Source organism: Anastrepha ludens, chromosome 6, assembly GCF_028408465.1.
Source record: "Anastrepha ludens isolate Willacy chromosome 6, idAnaLude1.1, whole genome shotgun sequence".
Taxonomy (NCBI): Eukaryota; Metazoa; Arthropoda; class Insecta; order Diptera; family Tephritidae; genus Anastrepha; species Anastrepha ludens.
In genome coordinates, this window is record NC_071502.1 from 113,986,365 (window position 1) to 114,011,956 (window position 25,592).

The following is a 25,592-nucleotide window of genomic DNA, read 5'->3' on the forward strand; positions in this document are numbered from 1 at the left end:
ATAAAAAGTTTGTTGTCATCTCACGATAGCGAACACTATTCACAGTAACTGCTTGACCGGCCTCATTTTGGAAAAAATACGGCCCAATGTTGGCGCCGGCCCATAAACCGCACCAAACAGTCACTCTTTGTGGGTGCATTGGTTTCTCGGCAATCACTCTTGGATTATCATTCGCCCAAATACGGCAATTCTGCTTATTGACGAATCCACTGAGGTGAAAATGTGCCTCATCACTGAAGATGATTTTCTTCACGAAGTGCGCGATTTGCATTTTGATTTGAACGCCCGTTTTCATAATAAGCCTGAATAACTTTAACGCGTTGCTCGATTGTGTATCTTTCCATGGTTCAAATTGAATTGGTTTGAAATTGAAAAATGTCAAATAAAATGCAGAAAAAAACTTGACGTTTACGTGTGGTTCACATTCAATATCGGACCTTGAAATTTAACCACCCTTTATAAACCACCGAAGTTGGCCTTTCATCAGCCGTTGTGTTGGTGTTATTCCTTAAAGCAATCACAAACCGCTTATGAAAATTTGGCACAGACACATCAGCAGATAAATACAAGAGTTACTATGCAATTCAGCTGCACCGTTATAATTTCAATTTCATTTTCCGCATTTTATGGGCCGCATTTAAAAATCGCTTTTGTTTTGAAGTTTTTTCGTATAAAAAGCGCATAAATTTGAGATTTCCCTTTCTAACATTTTTCTGCGACTTTACATAAGAGACATATACATACATACATTAGTACGTGTATATTAATATGCATACATACATACATATATGACTCTTTGCCTGCATGAATTTCTTTATCTTTTTGGCACAGGCTAATTTAAGTTGGAAGCAATTTTTTTTTTGTGCTCTTATGATTTTATTATCAATGAACTGGAAATGCCACTGACATGCGACAATGCGTGATGGGTATTTTTTCTTAAGCAAAATATATTTGTTTCTTATACAAATTGCATTCCTTTTCCTTGTCGTTCAGCAGTTGAAAGTAAATTTACACAAAAAAAACAACTTTGCATTTTTGTCTGTCTTTCGCAAAATCGTTTACTTTATTACATACAATATAGCTTTTACAGTTAAAAATAAAACAATAATACATATGTAGAGAGTAAAGTAAGAATGTGTGGATATGAAGAAGTTGAATACTTTGCGAATAACTATTCACTAAATTTTTACATATTTTTTTTGCCATTCAATATCTTTATAAAGAATTACATAACAGTTGAAATTCAAAGGTAGTAGATAACACTACCTTTACATTTCTAAAGATGTGCGTTAGTGAGTGTAAAGCCTTTTGTTTGCGCTTAAGTAGTATTAGTAATAATTTACATAAAAAATAAATCGCCAAAATGATAAAGCTAAAACATAATTTTTCAAATATTATATTTGCCCGAAAGTGTTCGTGAAATGCCGTCATCAATTTGAAACTATTGACTTTGATAACAACAAAAATTATTATGATTAAAAAAATTAAAAAATTTTTGTTGCAATTTTCATTTTTCCAAAATTTTTATGTTTATTTAATTTGAAATAAAAAACAATTTTAACTTTAATTTTTGCAAAAATTTGTATTTAAATTAAACATTTTAATAAGCCCAAATTTTTAAACTTGCTAAAAAAATTAAAATATATATCTTTTTTAAATTTATTAAAAATACAATACACTTTTATTAGGCTTTTATGATTTTGCTTAATCTGAAATTACCCAATAATTTTTTTTTTTTTTGGTCTCCGAAAACTCTTCGCAAACAAGTCAAATAGATATCGTAAAGCAACCGAAAGTACTTAATAATTAAATAACAGCGAAGGAACGTAATGAAATTGGTACAAAAATTATTGTGGCAAATATATGTATACAGCAAGTTTGCGTAAGAAACATTTCGATTGTTAGAACATTAAGCTCAATTTGCAGTTTTCTTTAAATAATCGACTAGTATTGCCAATTGAAGTCATGCTGCTAGTTGTCTAATTTAGATTCATTTTCTATTTTTTTCCAAGTACTCAAAGCAAAATTTTTAAAATATTTCTTTAGTCATCACTGTTTCATTTCCAGCCATTCCCCTGAGCCCTGTTTCATTTGCATTGGTTCGAATCAATATTCAGTTACCTTTTTCTACTTCAAAGCCAGTTTATTCAATGTGCCTGCCTTTTTCATGGACTTCTTTAGGTATTATAGTTTCATTTCCAGTCGTTTCAATGGGCATTATTACATTTTAATGCCTTCCTACCGGTAATAGTTTATTTTTCAAAAGCTCACAGCCAATTTTCAATATGTCCGCAATTTTCAAGGCCTTCTTTAGCTTTCACTGTTTCATTTCCCGTAATTTCGTTAGAAATGAATTTACTTTTTAATTTAAAGCCAGTTTATTCAATGCGCTTAAATTTTTCATACACTCCGTTAGCCATCACTGTTTAATTCTCAGTCATTCCTCTCAGCCCTGTTTCATTTTCATTGCCTCGAATCGATATTAAATTTTGTTTTTTTTTATTTTAATATTTAAAGCCAGTTTATTAATGTGCCTGCATTTTTGATATACTTATTTAGTTATCGGCTGTTTCGTTTCCAGTCGTTCCCCTGGCATTTGCTTCATTTTCATTTATTCGAATCGGCTTTGTGTTATTTGAAGAGAAATCACAGGCGGGATATTCATTGTGCTCTAATTCCTTATAAACGTTTTGACTTACAACTGTTTCATTTCCAGTCATTCCGCTGGCTTATTTTTTTACTTCTCTTTTTCAATTGATTAAATGTGCAATCAATGCAATTCTCAAATATTTCATAAATAATCTTCATTTTACTGTTTCATTATCGGGCATTCCTTTGACCTTTTTCGGCTATTCTTCACATCAAACCAAGTTAGTACATTGAGATACGCTTTTTTAATATTGAAAATAGAATTTTTTTGTATTTCAGTCACTTGTGTTCCATTTCTAATCACTGAGTGCTAAATTGATAATTGGCTTAAATCTTTTTTTCAAATAAATTTCGGCTTCATTTTCATTTAGTTTCATTGATTTTGATTAAATTTCTGCAAACTCAAAACTTAGTTGGAGCTGGCACTTCAAGATAATCTAAATTTTAATTTTCTCACTGTCAGCTGGCTAGCGGTTTTTGTGATACTCATTTTTGATTTTCAAATGTCAATCTCTCTTTCAGACATTTTTCAGTCCCAGTTTTTGCATTTTCACAAATATTATTGCCTTGATTTAGCCCTAAGCTTTATAAAACTGTTCCATTTCAAATTGTTTCAGTTCCATAACTTTTAGTTTCGCCCATGACAATCTAAATTTGCGGTGTATAATGAAACCTTCTAATAAAATTAATATCAAAAAAGTAATATTTCAATTACAGTTGTTTCACTTTCAGTGTACTGATACGTTTTAGTTAATTTTTTTATTAAGTCTTTCAAAATTCAAAGGCATACATTTAATTTCTGTTTCGTTCTAAATCGTTTTTTCTGCAAGTCTTTCGTTTTTAAACAAACTCAACTTCTGAGATCTTTCTCTTTAAATAAGAAGCATTTTTTTGGCTCAACTGTTTCAATTCCGAGTCATTTCCATGTACTATTTCCTAACGGTTCATAAAAGTAATTTCCATTCGTTGTAAAATTGTCTTAACTAAATTTAGTATCTTTTGTATGTTTCACTTCTAAGCATTCCTGTTCTATTTCAACTCGTTGCTCATCACAATTAAGAGTTTATTTTGCCACCAAATAATGATTCATTCAGTTTCTGCAAATTTTTGTGTATCTCTGTCCATCTGCGTTCCGTTTGCATACGTGTCTTTTTTTCTGCAAGTTTAATGCAGTTTCGTTTTAATTCAACTAGCACTTTTGACCTCAGCTACTGTTAACTTAATCAATCACTAGTAAATCTTTCAATTCAGTAACTTCTTGACAAATATCATGCAAATGTGTTCCATTTTCGACCGTTCCTGCGCTGTTTGCTTAAAACAACTCATCAAGTTTTATCTTTATTTATTTTACAATAATAAAATGAATTTGGCAACTTTTTCACTTAAAATATATAAAACAAAATTATATTATTTATAACATTAAAATTTGTATTCATACAAATAATAATTACAATATTTAATAACGAACAGTGCGCTCCAATAAACTGTCGTCACTTATGGCTATAATGCACTAATCCCACGCTTGGAAAATAAAAACAAATTTGCTAATACCATCAAACTCTCCACTTCTCTCCTTTCCGAGTCTGTCGACATCGTTAATGCACCTTCTGTTCCCATTTTGGAAGCGTCTTTCCCCATTTTACTACATCGGAATAGGCAAACAATGTAACCCCCAAATAATATGATCTCTTTCAGCCCACGTTTAGTCGACTATCTTTGTCATACCCAAATTGCCAACTCTTCACTTTTTCACATACGAAAACCCCCACTTTCTTTTCTTATCCTGCTCGTGCCACTTTACTCTGTCCGCAACACTGGCGTCACTTGCACATCGTTGTCATCGGCTTTGATGTCGAATTTCAATTTCGCCAACTCTTTCAGTTCATCACTCGCCGAGGCTGCAACTTTCTTCTCATCGACGACCTCTGCCGTCTTCACTACCTTCACAGTATCGGGATATTTGTTGGGTTCACCCAAATCCTTAGAGAAAGAAACTACTGTCTTTGGTTCGTAGTTTGCGCCCAAAGCGCCGCTGGGATCGGGCGTAGGCAGACTGGGTGTGGGTATGCCATTGGATAGGCCGTTGGCCACACCATTTGTGTGTGAAATGGTTACATCTTCATCGGCATGTCCATTAGTTTTAGGCGTCTCTTCGACGGCAGCGTGCCCGTTTTCTTTGGGTTTCTCATCGGCAGTAGACTGCTTGCGCTCGAGTGGCTTTGGTGGCTCTACAGCTGTTTCGATATGATCCGCAGTGGTTACCGCCACTTCGGCTTGCGCCTCCGGCTTCTGCACAGGCTCTGCTGCATCCGCCACGGTGACCAACTGATTATCCTGTGCCAATTCTGCTTCAACTAAAGGAGCGCTTGTAACCACTACCGAAACAACAGGTGCCTGTACTTCCTCTACTTTAGACTCCTCGCCCTTGGCAGTCTCAGTTTTGTGCTCCTCTTCTGCAACCTTTGGCTCCTCAGCTTTGTGTTCTACAACTTTTTGTTCTTCCACTTGTTGCTCTTCGACTTTTACGGTCTCTACTAATTTATCTTCACACTCAACAGCCTTTTCATCCTCTACCATATTTGGTTTGTCATCATCCACCTCACCAGCAACAGCTTTGTTTACTTCTTCAATTGCTTTGGCCACTTCCTCCTCCTCAACATGCCCATTAGTTGTAGCCGCTGGAGTCTCCTCATGCGCTTGCTCCGCACTCACTTCAACACTGTTTTCCTCAGCTATGGATGCTTCTTTGGCTTCCTTAGCTGGTGGTGGAATTTCCAAGGATGGCACAATCGGTGGACTGGACATGGTCTCCACCAAAGAAGTGCGGTTCGGTGATGTTGGCGAGATGACAACGTGCGTAAAGTAGCCGCTGCGGCGATTTTCAAAGTCCAAGATATTCTCCTTAGCCAAACGCTCTTGAATACGACGTTGTCGCAATATAAACTCCGGCACATTCTCTTCATTGTCATTCTGTGGTGCTGATACAGACTCCGGCTTTGGTACGTGCCTCAACACAACTTGATTGTCTACCTCATCCTTGTTTTCCACCTGCTGTACATTGGCGGGTTTGAAGGCACCATTGAATTTGGTGCTCTGTATGACCAGATTGTCACCATTTTGTTTGCTGATGTTATTGTTGTTATTTGTAGAAACAATCGGTTTGCTGCCATTGCCATTTGTGAGAATACCGGTGGTACCCTTCACGCCAGCACTTTTGTATGGATAGTAGTTGTTGCGGTTGTTATTCTGTAATTCGTTGTTCAACGGATTGGCGTCGCCATTTTGTTGAGACTTCGGAGAGCGCTGAATCGTGTAGTTTGGTTTACCGTGATTAATTAACAGTTTTGTGGCTGGAGAAGAGGGGGATTTATCGTCGCTGCCATTGCCATTGCCACTTCCATTGAGGATACTGCCGTTGACTGGACGTAGTTGTAGCTTGACTCGGCTCAAGGTGTCGGACATTTTGGGTTTGTCGTGATCTGAAAATACAAGCGAAAAGAAGGCAAATTAGTTTAAATGTTTTCGTAATTACTTTTAGTAGGTGTATAAGTGAATAATATTTCATTGCCTTCCATTCCATTCCATTAGATACAGATGTATTTGCACTGTATGAATTCGTATTCTCTCTGTCCAAACTGAGCTCGAACAGGATGGCCTACATATACAGCTTCTCTCTTTTTATGCCTCAATCACGTGAGTTTCTACAGGCACAACGGCACCCAAATCTAGTCTAATCTTATACATGTTGACATTAAAATCTCACCTAAACCAAATATTGATGTCAGCAAAATCAAACTCCTGTGGAGAGTACAACATTGCGAAATTTCTACTTTTTTTTATTACAATAATATTTTGTATTTCATTTGCGTATGGTACCCATACGATATGCTTCAGACAAAATCCAATCAACAACAAAAAAACGCTTTAAAGAATGTGCGAGTAAGTTCATGGTAGGCATTTGAACTATATATATAAGTAGGTAACTCAAACAGCCTTCCAATAACTTTTTGCAAGCATTTTATAAATTTGTTGAGTAAATGTTATAATGTTGAGCAAATTTCATTATAAGGCCTCTTCGATTCGCAAAGATTTAGCAAGCGGCGAATATATGAAGCAACTGGTATAAATTAACATACGTCGGTAGCGTCGGAAAGAGCTACCAAAAATTACATTTGCTTGGAAGGTATAGCCATACTCGCTAGCTTGGTAGCTTTGCTGTTGTTTCACATGGAATTTTTTTGTGAAGTGAGCAGAGCCCAGAGATAGCGAGCAGAGAAGTAGCGAAGTGTCTATAGTGGACTGCATAAGATGGATATATAACGTTGAATACTACTATATACAACGTTGCCAATTTTCATGCAATAATTTCTTTTTTGTTTGTTTTAATAAAAATCTCAGAATTAAAAGATTTTTACATGCTATGTTAAGCTAATGTACCGTAGGTAGGTAGGTAGGGTGGCTGTCGCAACGACACACTTAGACCTTTCGTTGGTCCATTGTGATACCGCTGGAGCTTATTCTTACGCTATGGGTTCCTTTTTAAAACATCCGGTAGCTTTAATAAACAAGCAAAGCTTCGTTAGTGTTAGACGCCTGCTATGTCCGCTACATCAGTTTAAAATGCCCTAAAAGAGTGCGGAGCTTCCTTATAGCTAAGCTTTCACACTCACATTAAAGGTGTGTGACTGTTTCTTCTTCTGCTGTATTAAGACAGCTTCTACAGAAATCGAAGTACGGGAGTCCTAATCTTCTAGCGTGGCTGCATATTAGACAATGACCAGTTAATACCCCAATAATTTTTCTTATAACTTTTCTATTAAATCTTAACAAGCTTTTAGATCGACCGCTGTTCCATTTCGGTCATGTCTGTCTGCTTAGTTCGCATGTTGTAAGGTTTTGCCAACTTGTATTTACCTTGTTGATGGTTTCCCTATCTATTAATAGTTTACAAGTGGTTATAGGCACAGGTATCAGCTTTTCATCCAGTTGGCGATCAAGCGTTGTACTGGTTCGTGCAAGTTTATCTGGCTTGCAGTTGCCTGCTATATTCCTGTGGCCTGGCACCCTAATAAGGTGTACTTTGTAATACGTATTTAGATAAGTCATTTAGAAGTTTAAAACATTCTATGATGATAAATTCTAGCGCTTTTATTGCTGCTTGACTGTCCGAGCATATGAAGACTTCATTTGTGGATAATACTCTCGTTTTTATTACCGTAAGTCCCTCTTTTATGGCAGTGACTTCCGCCTGAAATACACTGTAATGATCAGGTAGGCGAAATGATTGGCTAACTCCGAGTTTATCGGAGTAGACCGCTCTACCTACTCTGATGTCTAGTTTTGAGCCATCTGTACAGATGTTTATTATCCCATTCCTCTGTACCGTAAGAAATTACTAAAAATATAGAAGAATTCTTTATTTATATCAGGAGAAACCCATATTTAAGGCTTCAAGCCGTTGGAAGTTATTGTAAGAAACATTAATTTGAATTTGTGGTGTTGTCTAGAGCCAAGCAACCAATAAAAACAAAAACGGTACTAATAACAAACGAACACGATAGAATGAATCAAGCGATTGATAACTGATTGATTGTTAGACAAATAGAGCTTTAACTAAATGGAATAATTTCTGAGTATTAATTAATACATTAATAAAATTTATTCTAATATTATAATATTTCATATAGTTATGAAACTTCGATCTCTTTTTTCTCCCTCATTTACATACAATATTGCCAATTTTCAAGCAAGTCCTTAAAATTCTAAAATAATATTGATTCTCAAAATATATTAGAATGACACATTTTTATACAGTTTCAGAGCTTCTAATTCATTATTATATAAATTGTATCTCTCTCTCTCTTTCTCTCCTTATCGCTTTATTTCTTTTAAGTGCAATGTTGCCAATTTTCCATCAAAACACAATACACATAAAAAAGATCTCTGAATTACCGCAAGAGCGTAATATTCCATAAAATATAAAAAACGAGAAAAATGGCCTCTCGAAAAACGGTCTCTTATCAGTGGCTTCAAAAAAAGGTGTTTCTTTTCAATTATTTTTTGAGGCGAAAAAAGCGACACACAGGAATAGCCTTTAACCTTAACCTTTTTGAAGGCATGATTGAAGAGTAATCAACAATTTTTAACATAAATAAAAAAACAAAATGGCGGGCACATGAGGGATCTCGCACAGCTTCTCGTTACGAGCTAGTAAAAGGGCGTGTAAGATTGCGGTCGTAGTTTTCAGCTGAAACACAAAAGAAAAATATTGTCTTATTCAGAAGGCTTTCCCGCATATAATAGGCCACTCTTGTATAAAAATATGAACAAATGAACACACAATTAATTATTGAAAATAAGTGCTTTTTTCGCAATTTTTTTCAAAAAAGATGTTAAATAACATTAAAAAATGAATTTTTTTGTATTTTGTTAGTTAATTAGTAGCGCATTTTAATTATCTTTATACAGATTATTGGTTTGAAAGGTTCTGTCTACCTTTCTGGCAAGTATACTCACACGAGGGACGGTATACAGGCCTGTAACTCCGAAATCACTTTGAATTCGGCTATAAAATTTTGAGTGCATATTCTCCTATAATATATATCTATCGATTGCAGTAAAAAAAATTTGATTTTTTGAAGCCGACTGATAAGAGGCCCCCCTCAAATTGTTTCAATTTACTATACACTAACTGATCGGCAACAGTTCAAATGAGTTGATTTAAGGGCCGACTGCCACTTCTACCTTCTATGCATGCCTAAGTAAGAGTAAAGAAACAATTCATCTAATGAAAGTTTGACACAACATTAAAGACGAGGTGGCGGTTATATCTGCATTCTTATCAATTTTTTTTATTTTTCTATTATGATACTCTTGCGATATTATTATATGTATGTACCAATAGAATTGTCGTTATTTTTAACCCTTTTTGAGCTTCAAAATCTGTTATCAGTGATGTCATTTATTTAAAATAAAACTACCACCACTTTATTTTGTTATTATAACGGTTAGCTTCTTATTTTACTCGTATCATCATAGCGAATTCCTAAGCTTATTTGCTCACTTACCAATCAACCTGACATTTTATAAAGCCCTAACAAGAACTTATCAAAAATTATCGTGGATAAAATAAACAAAGTCATCGGTTGGCCAAACAACAAAATAAAACAAAAACTTATCAAGAATATAAGAGTCCACAAAAACGGTGTATTAGCATACTTTTGTATTTTTTTTTATGTTTTCATTTTTTATTAACCGATGATTGCCAACTTTCTTGACTACTGTAGTGATTCTTATCTTTAACCTTGTTGCGTTTCTACGCGCAGTTAAGCAATTTGTATGTCAACAAATACCCTTCAGCTGGCATTGAGGTGCGTACACACGTAAATGCATTGTTAAACCAACTCAAGTAGGTTCAAATTTATTGTTAACACTTTTTAAAGTGAGGACTTCATGCACATAGATATGTATGTATGTATTTATTGTAGACGACCTTTGATAAGTCTAATTCATATCAATCAAAACTGTGCGGTCGAAGGTTTTAATTTTTATGCGCTTTTTTTAACATATTTGAGGCGGCGATTTTAGCCATTTTTAGCCAATTAAAAACTTTTGCCAACAGTTAGGAAACATACAAAAAATAAGTGCATTACTCCGACATATTTTTATGAAAAAAATGAACCCATTTTATGCTGATGATTTTTGAAGATTTTAACGGTAGGTGAAAACGGAAAGGAAAACAAAATCGGTTGCGAAGAAATTTGGTACATATTTTGCCCTCAGTATAAGTTAAGGTAATTCTTCAAAATGCTCAAAATATAAATATAATAATAATAACAAAGTGGTTATTTATGTAAAAAAAAAAATTCAATTTGTTATAAAAGTTGATAGCAACTGCAGTCGCCGAGTATATTGTATTTGATATACCAGCAGTACGTTTTTCGATCGATCGCCACTGCCAACATAAAAATGTAAGAGAGTGCTTTCCTGCTTGTTCTGTGAGCTTAGATAACAAAAATATGTACTAAAAATATTTACAAATCTTATTTAAGGGGAAATTTCAACGTCAATTATATTTTCATAATTACTTGTAGATAAGTTATTTGCGAGCAACAAGATTTATCTTCAGCGCAGGCATCAGAGTATGTACAAAAAATTTAAGACAACCCGGTAGCTGGCATTCGCTATTGCGTATAATCATTGTATTATTACACCTAACTATAATAAATCAAATAAAGACTAAGCGGCTAGTGGTCCCTGCTTTTCAAATTTGACCTGTAGACTATTTGTTCTTTGACTGCGGTTTGGCCCCAATAAACTTACGAGCATTTTTCGTGAGACGGCGGACCACTTTCTGTGGGTCTGCCCCGCCTTCGTTCGAACCAGCCTTGAAGTCTTTGGCACTGATGCGTTAGGAAGCGACCACCTTGGCTCCTTGGCCCCACAAGATCTACCCAGATTTCTTTGGAGGTCGAGTAGATTTAAAGAAAATTAAAAAGGGAATCCGAGAGCAGTACAATGAACTTGATTGTGTGTGAGTGTTGCCAAAAAAAAAATCTTCGTAGGACGCCGTCAATTCTTCAATTACGAAGCCACAAGTGCACAAAAAAAAATTTTTTTTCGAGTTAAATTTCTTGTTTTTGCACATTTGAGGACAAAAGGTAATTAATAAGAAATTTAAAAAATAAAATTAACTCAATATTTTTCAGAAAAATTTTGTACAAAATAGTTATTGTTTACCTCACGTAATGGTTTTGGATGAAAGAAACAAAAGTAGATTATAAAAATTTCTAATTTTGGAGAGTCCGCCAACCGATTAAAACAAATGAAATGTTTATTAAATAAAAATTTAATTAAAAAAACAAGGTTTAATAAAAAATACGGTTTTCAAAAAAGCCTTTTTTAATTTTTTTTTAGTAAAAGTTTTTTTTTGAAAGTTTTCGATTTATATTAAAAAATATATATAAGTAATTGGTTTTCAACACAACTTGTTTTATTTTATTTTTTTTAATAAACGTTTCTTTTTATTTCCAAAATATGAAAATTTTCGATTTATATTGAAAAATAGGTATATTTAATACATATAAGTAATTGGTTTTCAAAACAAACTTTTTTGATAAAAGTTTTTTAATAAAAGTTTTTTTTTTATTTCCAAAATATGAAAATTTTCGATTTATATTGAAAAAAATATATAAGTAATTGGTTTTCAAAAAAAAACTATGTTTATTAAATAAAAATTTAATCAAAAAAAAAAAGTTTTAATAAAAAATACGGTTTTAAAAAAAACTTTTTTAATTTTTTTTTAGTAAAAGTTTTTTTTTCAAAAAAAACTTGTGTAACTTTTTTTTTTAGTAAAAGTTGTTTTTTTTTAAATTTTCGATTTATAATGAAAAATATGTACATATATATAAGTAATTGGTTTTCAAAAAACCCTTTTTAGTTTACTTTTTTAATAAAAGTTTCTTTTTATTTCCAAAATATGAAAATTTTCGATTTATATTGAAAAAAATATATAAGTAATTGGTTTTCTTTTTTGATAAAAATTTTTTAATAAAAGTTTTTTTTCCAAAATATGAAAATTTTCGATTTATATTGAAAAAAATATATAAGTAATTGGTTTTCAAAAAAAACTTTTTTAATAAAGGTGGCCAACTCAGAATCGATTTTTCCGATAGCAGGTGCTGGTTTTCCTAAACTCCTGGTGTCTAAACTCGTGAAAACGCAGCCATGCAGGCATGAGGTTCAAATATCTCATTTTTATACTGTTGACTTAAAATTAAAAAAAAAATGTGCGTGTAGCGTAGTACACATAACAGAAGTGACACTTTCAAGGCAGAAAGAAAGAGGAAGAGACCCGAGAGAGAATGAGAGAGAGAGAGAAAGAATATATATCTAAATAAATTCATTGCAGAGAATACAAATAGACAAAATTTACAAAAAACGGAGAAGGGTTGACCGGTGTAGGTAAACGCCGGACACAAATCGTGGCAACAACGCGCACTACTCCGAGCGTTTATCACCCGCACAAACGCAGCGATTCCAGGAACGCAGCAATGGCACAAATTACCGCAAGGCAATGCCAACAAAGCTGACGCCGGAATGGATAGCACTTTATAGTACGCACGAGCACTAGCCAGGAAACGGAGGTATAACGCCAAAAGTAGGCACAAAAAAAGTCAACAAGGTTGGAACCAAAAAACGCCCCAAACAGTAGGCACCAAGGAAAAATAACGCCAAAAAGTATGCACCAAAAATATATTTCCTACAAGTTTGCACCAACAAAAATGCGCCAAAAAGCAGGTCGTGTTATATCTTACTCGAAATTAGCAACCACAAAGAAAAACTCAGGTATTTTTCCTGAAGTGTATCTCAGATATATATAAGGTATAGCTCTCTCTCCCCCCTTTTCCTCTACGTTATATCATTTTTCTCTCTCGCAGAACGAAAATACCCAAAACGTTGCATGGCCTTGAAATTTTACTCTCCATTCTCGCTCGTCCATCGACGCCTACGAAATTTCACTTCAAAACTAAAGATTTAAAAAAACTTATACAATATAAAATTTAATTTTTTGTATAAAATAGTTGGTGATACAAAAATCGAAGAAAGTATAAAAATTTCAATTCCTTGAACATTGAACATTACCGAATATATAATTTAGTAACTATTTTAGCAACTTTTCCCATAACACTTTGCGAGAATGAAAGAAAAAGGATAAACGAATGGAAAACGATTTAAAAATCAAATTTCATTAAGTCATGCAATTAACGCAGCTCGATCCACGATTTTCGTTAAACACATTATGCCGCTATTCCAAATCGCATTTTTAAGGCACCTTTCTAGTCTAGAATTTCGAAAAAATCGATTTTTTTTCAAGTCGTGATAGTTTATAATTTGAAAAATATACTTGCGAATTCTTATATTGAAATTCGTTGTAGTTTAGTTACAGTCCTTTAAAACGAGATCGGTGTGGAGTACGACGTCCAGGTATAAGCGAGTTAACCGTGTTTTTCTCGAAAGTACTAAACCGATTGATTTGAATTTTTAATATGTTTTTGAGTAGACTTGTGGCTCTCGCGGGTAGCAGAATTAATAATCAGAATTTTATAATCAATTTTTCTATTCTTTTTTAAGAGCGAGAACGTGGAAAAAATCCTTTTTATTTGTTTTTCCAATAAACAGATAAAATATCTAGAAAAAATGTATGACATATCTCCTGATGAATAATCGACCGAATTTTTTTTTTCAGACGTACCTGAGCAGCCCAAGCAGTTACGCCAGTGGCATGTGTTACGTCAGGGGAAGCAATTTTTTTATTATTATCATTGAAAAACATATATTTTTTTTTTGTAAATAAAAAATTGATCTAATGAATAAAAACGATTTTCAATTGATACCGATAGGGTTTTTTTTTTGCAATTTTCAACGCCTTCAATATTCACGTCTCTAGACCAGAAAGGTGCCTTAAAGTAAGTGTAAAGAATGATGGCCATAAACATTGATAAATAAAACAAGTACAACAAAATCTATCTTAATTATTTCTTATGCGGTCTTAATCAAGTGAATCAAAAATTATCAGTTGCCGAGCTAAGATAGTTTTAATTTACAATTACCAACAAGATAAATGATTTTTAATAATCAGTTTTCTGACAACATAATTAAATTCTTGGTGAAAGCAATGTTTTGGCGGCTCTGAAAATGATTTAACACAAAATTAGAAGGAAAATATTTGACGTAAAACAAGTGAGAAAAAGTGTGTTAAAAAGGTATAATCCCACAAGAACGATTTAATGGCGCATCTTAATAGAGGGTGGTTAAATTTGAAGGGCCGATGTTGAATGTGAACCACACCTAAACGTCAACGACACCGTTGGACTTCTTTCTTTGGGGTTATTTGATTTTATAAAGGATGAGATAATTCGGCACATTAACGCCATAGATCCTCAATTATGCCTCAGCGTCATCGAAAATTTGGACCATCGGATAGAGGTGTGCCGCCGAGGCCGCGGCGGTCATTTGGCCGATATTTTGTTCCATACGTAATTGAGCCATACCAGTATTATCATAATAAAGAGAAATGATAATAATTTAAAAAAAAATTTCTTTTATTCAAAATCAACACCGGTCCTTGAAACTTAACCACCCTTTATAATAGATGTGACAGCACCTTTGACGATGTTCCTGACATTCAAACTTCCACGATGAAAAAAAAATTAATAATTTTGCATAGAATTTAAACCAAGCGACAAGTTGAAATCAAATAATGATTGTTTTCATGCGAGTAAAAATTAAATTTGTGCCATGGAGATTTGAATTTAATTTGCTTTCAGTAAAAAATGTGTTTTGGTTTGTGTTTTCTTCTTTGAGGATTACACATATAAAAATAAACTCCCCGCCCACTTCGAAAAAAAAACTGGTTGCGCCACTGCATGGACGTCATTTCAACGATATTTTACGCTATGTTTTCGATAATAAAATTTCATTTAAAAATTTGCTTGCCTCTTCTACTTATAGCTGAATTAAATTAACTGCCAATCGCTAAATAACCCACCCTGTATTCTGCTTAAATCGAGAAACGATCAATAAATATCTAATACTTGTCATTATCACGTACAACACACGAAATGTAGTTGCAAAATTTGGCTTAATGTGGCAACTCATCTACGTAAATCCCAATTACGCACCGCAAGATCTCCTTGCAATCACTCAGCGCTTGGCATTATTTTGAAATTTTACTATCTACATATTGAGAATGTGTGTGTAGGTATGTGAAATACTTGCATGTATGCAACAGCTGATATGCATATAAATTGCCGCAATAAAAAGCAGCAACAGCAACAACAACAACAAATGCCATTACTACAGAAATTACTACAATTAAAGCTGCGCAAAAGTGAAAACAGTGCAACTCATTAACAACAACACCCCCTTTTCTTGCAACCCAATCCCAATGAGTGACCGCTCAACTTGGCACATATGTATATTATGTACATACATACAAGTATATATGTAGATGTAGTTTGTGTGTGTAAAGGTACAGGCAGTCAGTGCGTCAGTCAGTCTGAAACAGTTTGTGAGTCCGTTAGTGAGTCAGCATGGCTGCCAATTTAACTTGGCAATATTTCAAAATTCAATTCATTAACGCTTTCGAGCCACAACAACAACAACAATCATGGTTTCATAAAAACACACAACAAACAAACAAACATCTTTAAAGCGTTAGCAACAACAATGCTGCGTAGTTAGAAGGGCATCATATAATTGTAAGTGTGCTTGCGGCAAGTGAAGTGGCGGCATTCACAACTGATTCGATTGTGTTGCTGGAAATAGTACAATACTGAAATCGTTGCTGGAAATCGCAGTCATAAAATACCTAAATAAATACAGGCAAAAGCGCTGAAAACGACCTTTTCACGCACCGAGTGTGAGTAAAATGGTGAATGGTTGGCATGAAGTTAGATGTGAGATGTGGTAAAAGCAATCGCACAAATCTACCTACATACTTGTACATGCTTTCATGCTTGCATACAAACACACACATACATACATATATATGTGAATAGGTATAAATGCATTAAATCGCCTATACTTGTTGTAGCAACCGGCCTTTGAGCAGAGAAAAATTGCCTTCGCGTTAAATTGCTTGCACACCTACATACATACATACATACTTTCATACTTATATGTATTTGTATGTGCACACACTTCAGTGCATGCTTGTAAATGTTTGTTTGTATTGGAAATGTTGTCAGCTGCCAAAGCAATGCAACAGGTGTGGCAACACTATGCTTGTAGACATTTTTTGCATTTCCACCGCATGTTGGCATTTAATTGCGCGAAGCGGTCTTGCAAGTGGCAACAGGTGGCGTGACTTAATCGGCTAAATCTACTTTATACCTTACACATTGAGGAGCGTATTATGCATTTATATATTTTTCCAATGAATTTTTGGAAGCCCGCGGCGTTGCTATGGCTTTCCGTAGCCTGCAGCTACCAACAAGATTTTCCAGCTGAAAAAAGCGCTAAACGCCGTAGCGGCCGGTGTCTGATTTCTGAAAAAGCGCAGAAACCATAGCGCTGAGTTCTCTCTGGACTGCATCCGAATACTTCGATATTAGGCTCAATTGGGTTCCCGGTCGCAGTGGCTTAACGAGAAACTGTTGGGTTGATAAGCTGACCCGACAGGGAACCCCCCGAGTGGGATTCACCGCGAAATAAGACCATTAGCGTTCCCTTGAGAACCTGTGATCTGCTTCTGGAAAGCTCCGCGTCTCGTCAACTTAGCGAGCACTGTGCTAGCGCGCAAAAGTGCAAAGTCGCGAAACCCTGCAGACCAGATCCTTGAACTTCTGAAGCTAACAAAACCGCAACTCTCGAATTTCGTGACTGTTCCTACCGAGCATTGTCCGTTAGGTATCCATGTGGTGAGACTTGGAATTGTCTCAAGTCCTTTCTGCAGAAGCTGGCTGAAGGATGAGCTGGAATCATCCCAGCAACCCTGCTCTCGTCGGGCTAAGATTCAATTAAAAAGTCCTGCCTGCCTCTAGGGACGATCATTAGAAGAGGAAGAATACTGGGTCCAGTACGAGAAGAAAATGCTCTCTATAGCTCGGAGCATCGGATATAATACCGAGTTAGTTCAATTCTTACAAGGTGAAAACGTCGTGCGATTTGGCAAATCGCAGCGCAACCAATGCCTAGGGAGTGCCAGATGAAAGAAGGTGTGCGCCTGCTTGATGAAAAGCGAAGAGGGCGTCCGCGGAAGCGATGGTTAAACGACATTGAGGGCGATCTAAGAAGCATTCCGTAGTATAGCTATGTAGTATAGCCGAGATGCATGGAAAACAATTGTAGAAGAAGCTAAGGTTCAACACGAGGTGTAGTGCTATGAATGATGATGATGATGACGTATACCAGAGGATGAGAAATCTACCACTATAATTTCTGACGGGCTTAGAAATGGACTTAGTTGCTCGGGTTTCACCCTGATATATAATATAATATTAAATAATACAGTGTGACCCCTTATAATAGGACTCGTATTAGTATATTAGCCAGTATAATATATTAGATAACGTAAGGTGACCCTTTGTTCCTCTCTGGAACCATAGGAAATAATAATAATAAAGGTGGAAACTCCTTCCGCTGCACTTCTGCCAATTCGTTATACCAGCGCATTGTGGCCACACGCTTCTTATTTATAAGAGAATTTTCTCAGTAAAAATAAGTCCTACATGAAACTTTTCACCTCTATGCCCAAGCTGGAGTACTATTTACCGAGATAGCTTTACTCAAATTGAACTTCTCTAATCTTATATGAGAGTCGTGCTCAGTAAGAGGCGATTTCATTTGAAGCTTTGTACCTCTGCACCAAAGCTGGAATGTTATTTATTTACTGCGCAGAGTTAACCCTCGTTTCAAACCTATCAGAAACCTTCACATTGCTCGTTTCGCTATCTTCGTGAGGACGGACGCATTTTTAGTTGTTACAAAAAGTGGAGTCCCAACTAGAGACGTAGTATAGAATCTAAATAGAGGGTCGGGTAGCAAGTAGCTCCTGGCTTTCGAATTTACTTTCTCAATGGGAACAATGGACGTTCTCCTTGTCAGTAGGCTTTTTAGATGCAAAACTATACCGATTTCCTTAAATTAATTTTTTCTCTCCCACATGTGTATGTATGTATCCATAGGGTATACGTTCACTTCTTCGACGATAAAAAATTTCTCGCCTTTTTTTGTGCATTAAGATATCATTTGATCATCTAACATGGAACTTAACTTGAGCGCACAAGTGAGTGGAGCGTCCATTTGTTGGTAATAGCCACTGGTCATTTATACAGCCATTCACTCGTTTAATCGCTGACTGGATGAGTGTGCGGGCAATTTGACAGTTTGTTGCTTCATTTGCCTAAGCCACTTGCGACTTGTTGCTAAACAACTTATCAGTGATTATACTTTACTGTGTGCTATGGTTGTCAGCTGAGCTGAGTTTTGCATGCCGGCGGTGACGCGTGCGCAGGCGTACATTCACATGTATAGGGGAAAAAATTGCATGAGCTTGCAGCGACAAGATGCATGGCAATTCAAGCAGTAGCAAATATTATGCAGTTATGTTCATATGTACGAAGTAACAAGTTTAAATGTCAAAAATTATTTATGGCATTGAAATGCGACTCTGCTGTATTTCTTCAATAATATTTACTTTTGCATAACTCCCACGTAGCGGTGGTCGCTTTATTTGAGTTGTTGTAATACGAGTTTCCTGTTTTTTTTTTTAATTTCTTTTTTCATATGCATAATTGTTCTGTATTTGTTTGGTTTTCTTTTGTTTATTTTGCTTTGTCACCTTCGTCATTATACTCTTACATGGCTTTATTATGCCCAATTACGTGATTGTCGCGTGCAGTGCCTTCGACTTTGTTTTCATTCTAGTGTTGCTCTGGTCTTTCTGCAGATTTTTTTTTTAATTTTGCTTTTGTTTTACTACAACCCGTTACTCTAATTACGCTTACACTGGCATACGCTACTTCACACAGCCAAGCCCACCTTCATCCACGCTCAATGCGCTCGTTTGCGTTCTAAACTTCCGCATCAATGCGGCTCAGAACTGGTTTGAGTGGCTCTCGCAGTTATGCTTTGGTTGCTTTTTTTGGGTGGTGAGCTTTGTTTAGCAATGCAGATAGCGATAACTTGTTTTTTGTGACGTTTTTCTGGTTGCACATGTAATGTGACACTGCATTTTTGATGCAGGTAAGTTTTTCTGTAGGTTTTCAAATTTATTTAATATTTATTGATTTTAACTGATTTATTTGTGTTTTTTTTTTGTTGAAATTTGTTTTATTTTATAATATAATGGACTATGAATAAGTTCGTGCGGTTTTTTTCGAAATTTGAAACTTTATTGACGTAAAATGGTTACAAATTTAATATTCAAAGTATTGTCCATCGCTTACTACTACTTTTTCCCATCTTTCTGGCAATTCACGGATTCCCTTTGTGAAAAATTCGGTCGGTTTTGCCGCAATCCACGAATCGATCCATTTTTTGACTTCATCGTAATTACGGAAGTGCTGGTCAGCCAGGCCATGTTGCATCGATCGGAAGAGATAGTAATCGGATGGCGCAAGGTCTGGACTATACGGCGGGTGGGGTAGGACATCCCATTTGAGCGTTTCTAAGTATGTTTTGGCCACTTGTGCAACATGTGGCCGAGCATTGTCATGTTGCAAAATAACTTTGTCGTGTCTATCGGCGTATTGCGGCCGTTTTTCTCGCAGTGCTCGGCTCAAACGCATCAATTGTCGTCGGTAGACATCCCCCGTAATCGTTTCATTCGGTTTCAGTAGCTCATAATACACAACACCCAGCTGGTCCCACCAGATACACAGCATAACCTTCAGGCCATGAATATTCTGCGCCGACGTCGATGTTGAAGCATGGCCAGGGTATCCATACGTTGCCCGACGTTTTGGATTGTCGTAATGGACCCACTTTTCATCGCCAGTCACAATTCGATGCAAAAAACCCTTTCTTTTGTGCCGTTGAAGCAGTTGTTCGCATGCCATAAAACGGCGTTCAACGTCTCTTGGCTTCAATTCATACGGCACCCAATGGCCTACCTTTCGGATCATTCCCATGGCTTTTAAACGTTTGGAAATGGTTGATTGATCAACTCCCAAAGTTTTTGCAACCTCTTCTTGCGTTTGAGCCGGATCTTGATCGAGCAATTCCTCCAATTCGGTATCCATGAACTTTGGCGGCGCACCCTCGCGTTCTTCGTCTTCCAAGCCAAAATCACCACTTTTAAAGCGTGCAAACCACTTCTGGCACGTTCGCTCAGATAGAGCATGCTCACCATAAACTTCCACCAAGATACGATGACTTTCGGCTGCTTTTTTCTTCATATTAAAATAATGAAGAAGAATTCCCCGCAAAAACACATTATTTGGCACGAAATTCGACATTTTCAAGTGTGGTAAAAATATTGTTGTTTACGCTTCAAATAAAAAACTTATACTGACGTTTGTGCCTTACGACAGTAGCTCTCCAATGAATGTTTGGAAATGTGGATCGATGGAATAATAATCAAGTTACGTCATCTGTTGTAAAACCGCACGAACTTATTCATAGTCCTATATTATTTATTTTAAAAGAATTTATTTTATGTAACATAAAAGAGCATATCAGGTTGAAGGAGCTTGGCCTCTGGAGACAATTTCCTGTAGGACATAGAGCATCTTGAAGCAGATCTCCCCTTCCTTCTCTGTTCTTCGCACTGATCTCTCCATCCGCAAACTGTGTTTTGAGGGTTGTGCTAGGCTATCTTTCCGAGCAGGCAAGACTTTTTCACTGACGGATCCAAAATGGAATCTGGGGTGGAAGGGGAGTTTTTCTCTGAATCAGCCAGCATTTCGGTCTCCTTTTAACTGCCGGAAACGAGCAACGTTTTTCAAGCACAGGTCTTCGTGATCCTGCAGACATGTAAAATGCTTCAAGATCGCTGTTGGGAGGGAGACATTAATATTTTTTCCGATAGCCAAGTTTCGATCAAGGCACTGTCGTCGCCGTATTGCAGCTCTCTTCTGGTGAACTCCTGCAAGGAGAAACTCAAACGTCTCGAACGTACAGGAAACATTTCCCTTATCTGGGTTCCTGGGCACAGGAGTATAGAGGGAAATGAAATTACCGACGAGGGAGTCGACGATTGCCAGGAAGGGGTCGACAGAAGCGGTTTCAGCTGTCGCCCTCTCAGACATCCGTGTCCCTTTGTCCGTTGTTAAAGGGAAACTACACAATTTATTTTTAAGAAAAGCGCAAGAAAGATGGAGGGCTGCCTCATCGTGTGCTATTTCGAAAACACTATGGCCTCAATACGATAGAAACAGAACGCTTAAGGTGATGGGAATCCCCCGTCATTCAATTTCCAAACTCATTGCAGTGTTCGCTGGTAACTGGGTGATCGGTACCCCTATTGCAGAAGCTGTGGGGATCTTACAGAGAAAGAGACGTTGAACATTTTCTCTGGAAATGTCCGGCTGTGGCGGCTAGGCGCTTGAGATTCCTCTTCCTACATCAACAGCACTGGATGGCTGTAGAAGGTTTTCTCTTCCCAATAATTTTTCTTTGCACAGGTAGTGGTCCACATTATGGTATCAAAACGGCACGTAAGTGCTATTTGAAGTGTGTCTCTTGCCATTTTACCTACCTACAGAGCATAACATAATAAAATTTGCTTTATGTAGTATACCGTAACATTTCATAGCGCAAAATAATATAATATAACATAACATAGCAGGGCATAGCATAGTAAATTTTATTTTACATAGAATAACGTAATAATCGTAGAATCGTAACACAAAATAATATAACATAACATGACATAGCATGGCATGACAAAATAAAATTTATTTTATATAGAATAGTGTAACATACAATAACATAACACAAAGTAATATAACATAACATAACATAGCATGGCATGACATAATAAAATTTATTTTATATAGAATAGCGTAACATAACATAACACAAAATAATACAACATAACATAACATAGCATGGCATGACATAATAAAATTTATTTTATATAGAATAGCGTAACATAACATAACACAAAGTAATATAAAGTAACATGGCATAATAGTGGGATGTGATGCAAATTCACAGAACATTGTGTGGGGAAGCAGCAAATGCAACCCCAGAGGTCTCAAGTTACTGGATTTTATCCTGTCATCCGATCTGGTCATTCAAAACACTGGTAACAAACCAACTTTTGTGACCAGAAGGAGATAAGAGGTGATTGATTTAACACTTACCAATAGGTCAGTTGGAAATCAAATCAACTGATGGCGAGTTTTGGAAGAGGACTCTCTTTCTGATCATCGCCTTATCGAACTCCGACTGGGAATTGACATAATATCAATACCTTCCGGTAGGAATCCTCGAAATGTGGACTGGGACAGGTATGGTGAGCTTGTAACAGAGCGACTACCAAACCAGAAAAAAACTCAAATCAGCAGAAATGATTGAAGATGCTACTAAGAAATTAGAAGGTACTTTAATCAATTGCTTTGAGGAACTGTGCCCACTCAGGCAAAGCAGACAGGGGAAAGCGGTTCCTTGGTGGAAACTTCTTAATAAGGCCTTGAAGACCAAAACAGAAGAGGACTGGGGTAATCATCGACTTACACAGAGAGAATATAAGAAAAAAGTACGGCAAGCCAAACTTGAATCCTATAGAAATTTCTGCAGTAACGTCGAAGAAATGAGGGAAACAGCGAGACTTTGTAAGGTCCTTCATTTAGACCGCTCAGTAAGGCTGGATTCCATTCGAAAACCTGATGGTTCATACACCATTTCCAAATCGGAAACGTTTAATGCTCTACTCGAAACCCACTTTCCGGGTAGTAGAACTCTCTCTGAAGTTGAGAGTGGCATGAACAATAACGGTAGTAACGGTGGAACCTCTAGGTACAGCTGGTATATTGCTAGTCGGATAGTGACAAAGGAATCGATAAGGTTTTCCTTATCTTCCTTTGAGAACTTTAAGTCCCCTGGACCTGACGGAATATATCCAGCAATGCTTAAAAAAGGAGGAGACAGGCTGATTGAGGCCCTGAAAAGGATCTTCACAGCCTGTCTTGCATTTGGTTATATACCATCCCAATGGCGACGCGTAAGAGTAGTATTTATTCCGAAACCAGGAAAAGATGACTATTCCCTAGCAAAAAGTTTTAGACCAATCAGTTTGACATCGTTCATGTTGCCGAGAAGTCCACTTAGTAGAAATCAACACGCTTACCAGAGTGGAAAATCATGTGAATCAGCCTTACACAATCTTGTTAGCAAGATTGAAGCAAGGCTGGAAGCTGACGAATACACAATGGGCGTGTTCGTGGACATTGAGGGGGCTTTTGATAATGCCACTTTCGGCTCGATATGTTCTTCTGCCAAACGACGCGGAGTTAATCAAGCCATTATAAAATGGATATATTCCATGCTCTCTGAGAGGCTGTTAACCGCTGGTGGGAACAGTGACGAACAAATCACAGTCAGGGATGTCCCCAAGGGGATGTTCTTTCTCCGCTGCTGTGGTGCTTCGTCGTAGACTCTTTATTAGTGGAGATGCAGGATCTCGGTTTTCACGTCCAAGCATATGCGGACGACGTCTGTGCGCTAACATCAGATAAATCCTTAAAGAGGCTTTGCACGAATGTGCAGAGGATTCTTGACAAAATCGATGACTGGTGCATAAGACAAGGTCTTTCCGTTAACCCGAACAAAACAACCATAGTCTTCTTTACGAGAAAATGGAAATTGGATGGACTCAGTCTTCCAACACTGAAAGGTGTGACACTTGGTCTTTCCCATGAAGTTAAATATCTAGGAGTAATCTTGGATAAGTAGCTGACTTAGGAGACAGAATATTTTTCAGCAATGCCGTAGAGCCTTTGGCAAAACTTGGGGTCTGAAACCTGCTGTGGTCCTATGGATATACACGGCACTTATCAGACCAATCAACACTTACGCTTCTGTGGTCTGATGGCGACGGAGCATGGTTAAGTCCACAATCCGAGAACTATACAGGCTGCAAAGAAGTGTATGTTTATGCATCACGGGTGCCATGAGTACAACCTCTGGTGATGCCCTGAATGCTATGCTTGATTTGCTCCCCCTGGATCTTAAGATACAGCAGGAATCAATAAAAGCAATGTGTACACTCCATAAATATGGTTTCTGGCACGAAGATGGAACTTCGGGACGCAGAGAAATCTTTAAGTTGCTGTCGGAGCAGTATCCACTGTTTTTGGCACCTAAAGATGACCTGATACCCATCGTTTCATTTGGAAGGAAATTTGATGTCAGATTTCCGTAGCGTGAGCAATGGAGCAATCCAGAATGCATTCAGGGAGGTTTGACGGATATTTTCTTTACCGATGGGTCCAAGACTGAAATAGGGTCTGGAGCCGGATGGTACTTAAACGATAGTAATAAGTATCACTATGCTATGGGGGGAATGGCAACTGTTTTCCAAACAGAAGTTTTTCTTTCTTTCTCTGATACTTTTCTCCCTCCCTCCTTGACTATCTACCCCCTTTCCAGAGCTTTAAATACAATGGGCTCTTTAGCCTGAGTGTTTTAGGAGCCACCAAATCTCCTGGTGCTCCTTGGCTCGACCTTTTCAAATTCAACTCAAATTCTACATGGCATGGCATGGCATAACAGAGTAAATTTTTTTTTAATATATAACATTAACACAAAATAATATAATATAATATAACATGGCATAGCATAACACAACATAATTTAATTTCCCTTTTTCATTCTTATATTGTTTTTTATCTTCTTTTTATATTTCAGTTAATTTTTTTTTCTCCTTTTTTTAATTTCGTTTGTAATTTGTAATTTTTGTTTTTCGTTACGTTAAGCATAGCATGACAAAATGTTGTGCTATGTTATGTTATAGTATTTGCATATTATTTCAAGGGCCTAGCACAAATTTTAGCAATTCTCATCAAATTAATAAGAAAATAATTCAAAGCTCGTGCAGCCTCCCCATTTTAGACATATTTTCATTAAAACTAAATTTCTACGTTAATTATCATCAAACTTATTAAACAAATACATAGCTGACTTGCTGTGCGCTAACAAACCGTATGGGTTCATCTCTGAGCGCTGCCCGATATTAAGTGTGACTTACAAACATGCGGAGAAAGTAATCTGTATTATTACCTTTGGCTTTAATCAACCTCTCAGATAGTGAATCAGTTGATCAAAGGGGTATCTAACTCAGGTGAATACTGTTTGGAGCCTGAATGCTCAATAAATAAACACACACTTATTACTTATACAGTCATCGCCTAATAGTTCCCTCTTTTGCTCTCCACCTATACAACTGGCACCCTCTCTCTTCGGCTCAGCAGTTATCATGAAAATCAAACTCA

General features: G+C 36.5%; 1 protein-coding gene across 6 annotated transcripts in view; it reads right to left on the bottom strand.

The window, feature by feature from the left end:
• Positions 1-3,976: 3,976 nt before the first annotated feature.
• LOC128868676 (general transcriptional corepressor trfA) overlaps positions 3,977-25,592 on the bottom strand; it is a 77,076-nt gene continuing 55,460 nt past the window's right edge. For all 6 annotated transcript variants that reach the window (XM_054111028.1, XM_054111027.1, XM_054111025.1 and 3 more), the window contains one exon: positions 3,977-6,128. In XM_054111028.1, the coding sequence (XP_053967003.1) occupies positions 4,447-6,111 (1,665 nt within the window). In that variant the 5' untranslated portion in view covers positions 6,112-6,128 and the 3' untranslated portion in view covers positions 3,977-4,446. The remainder of the gene's footprint in view (positions 6,129-25,592) is intronic.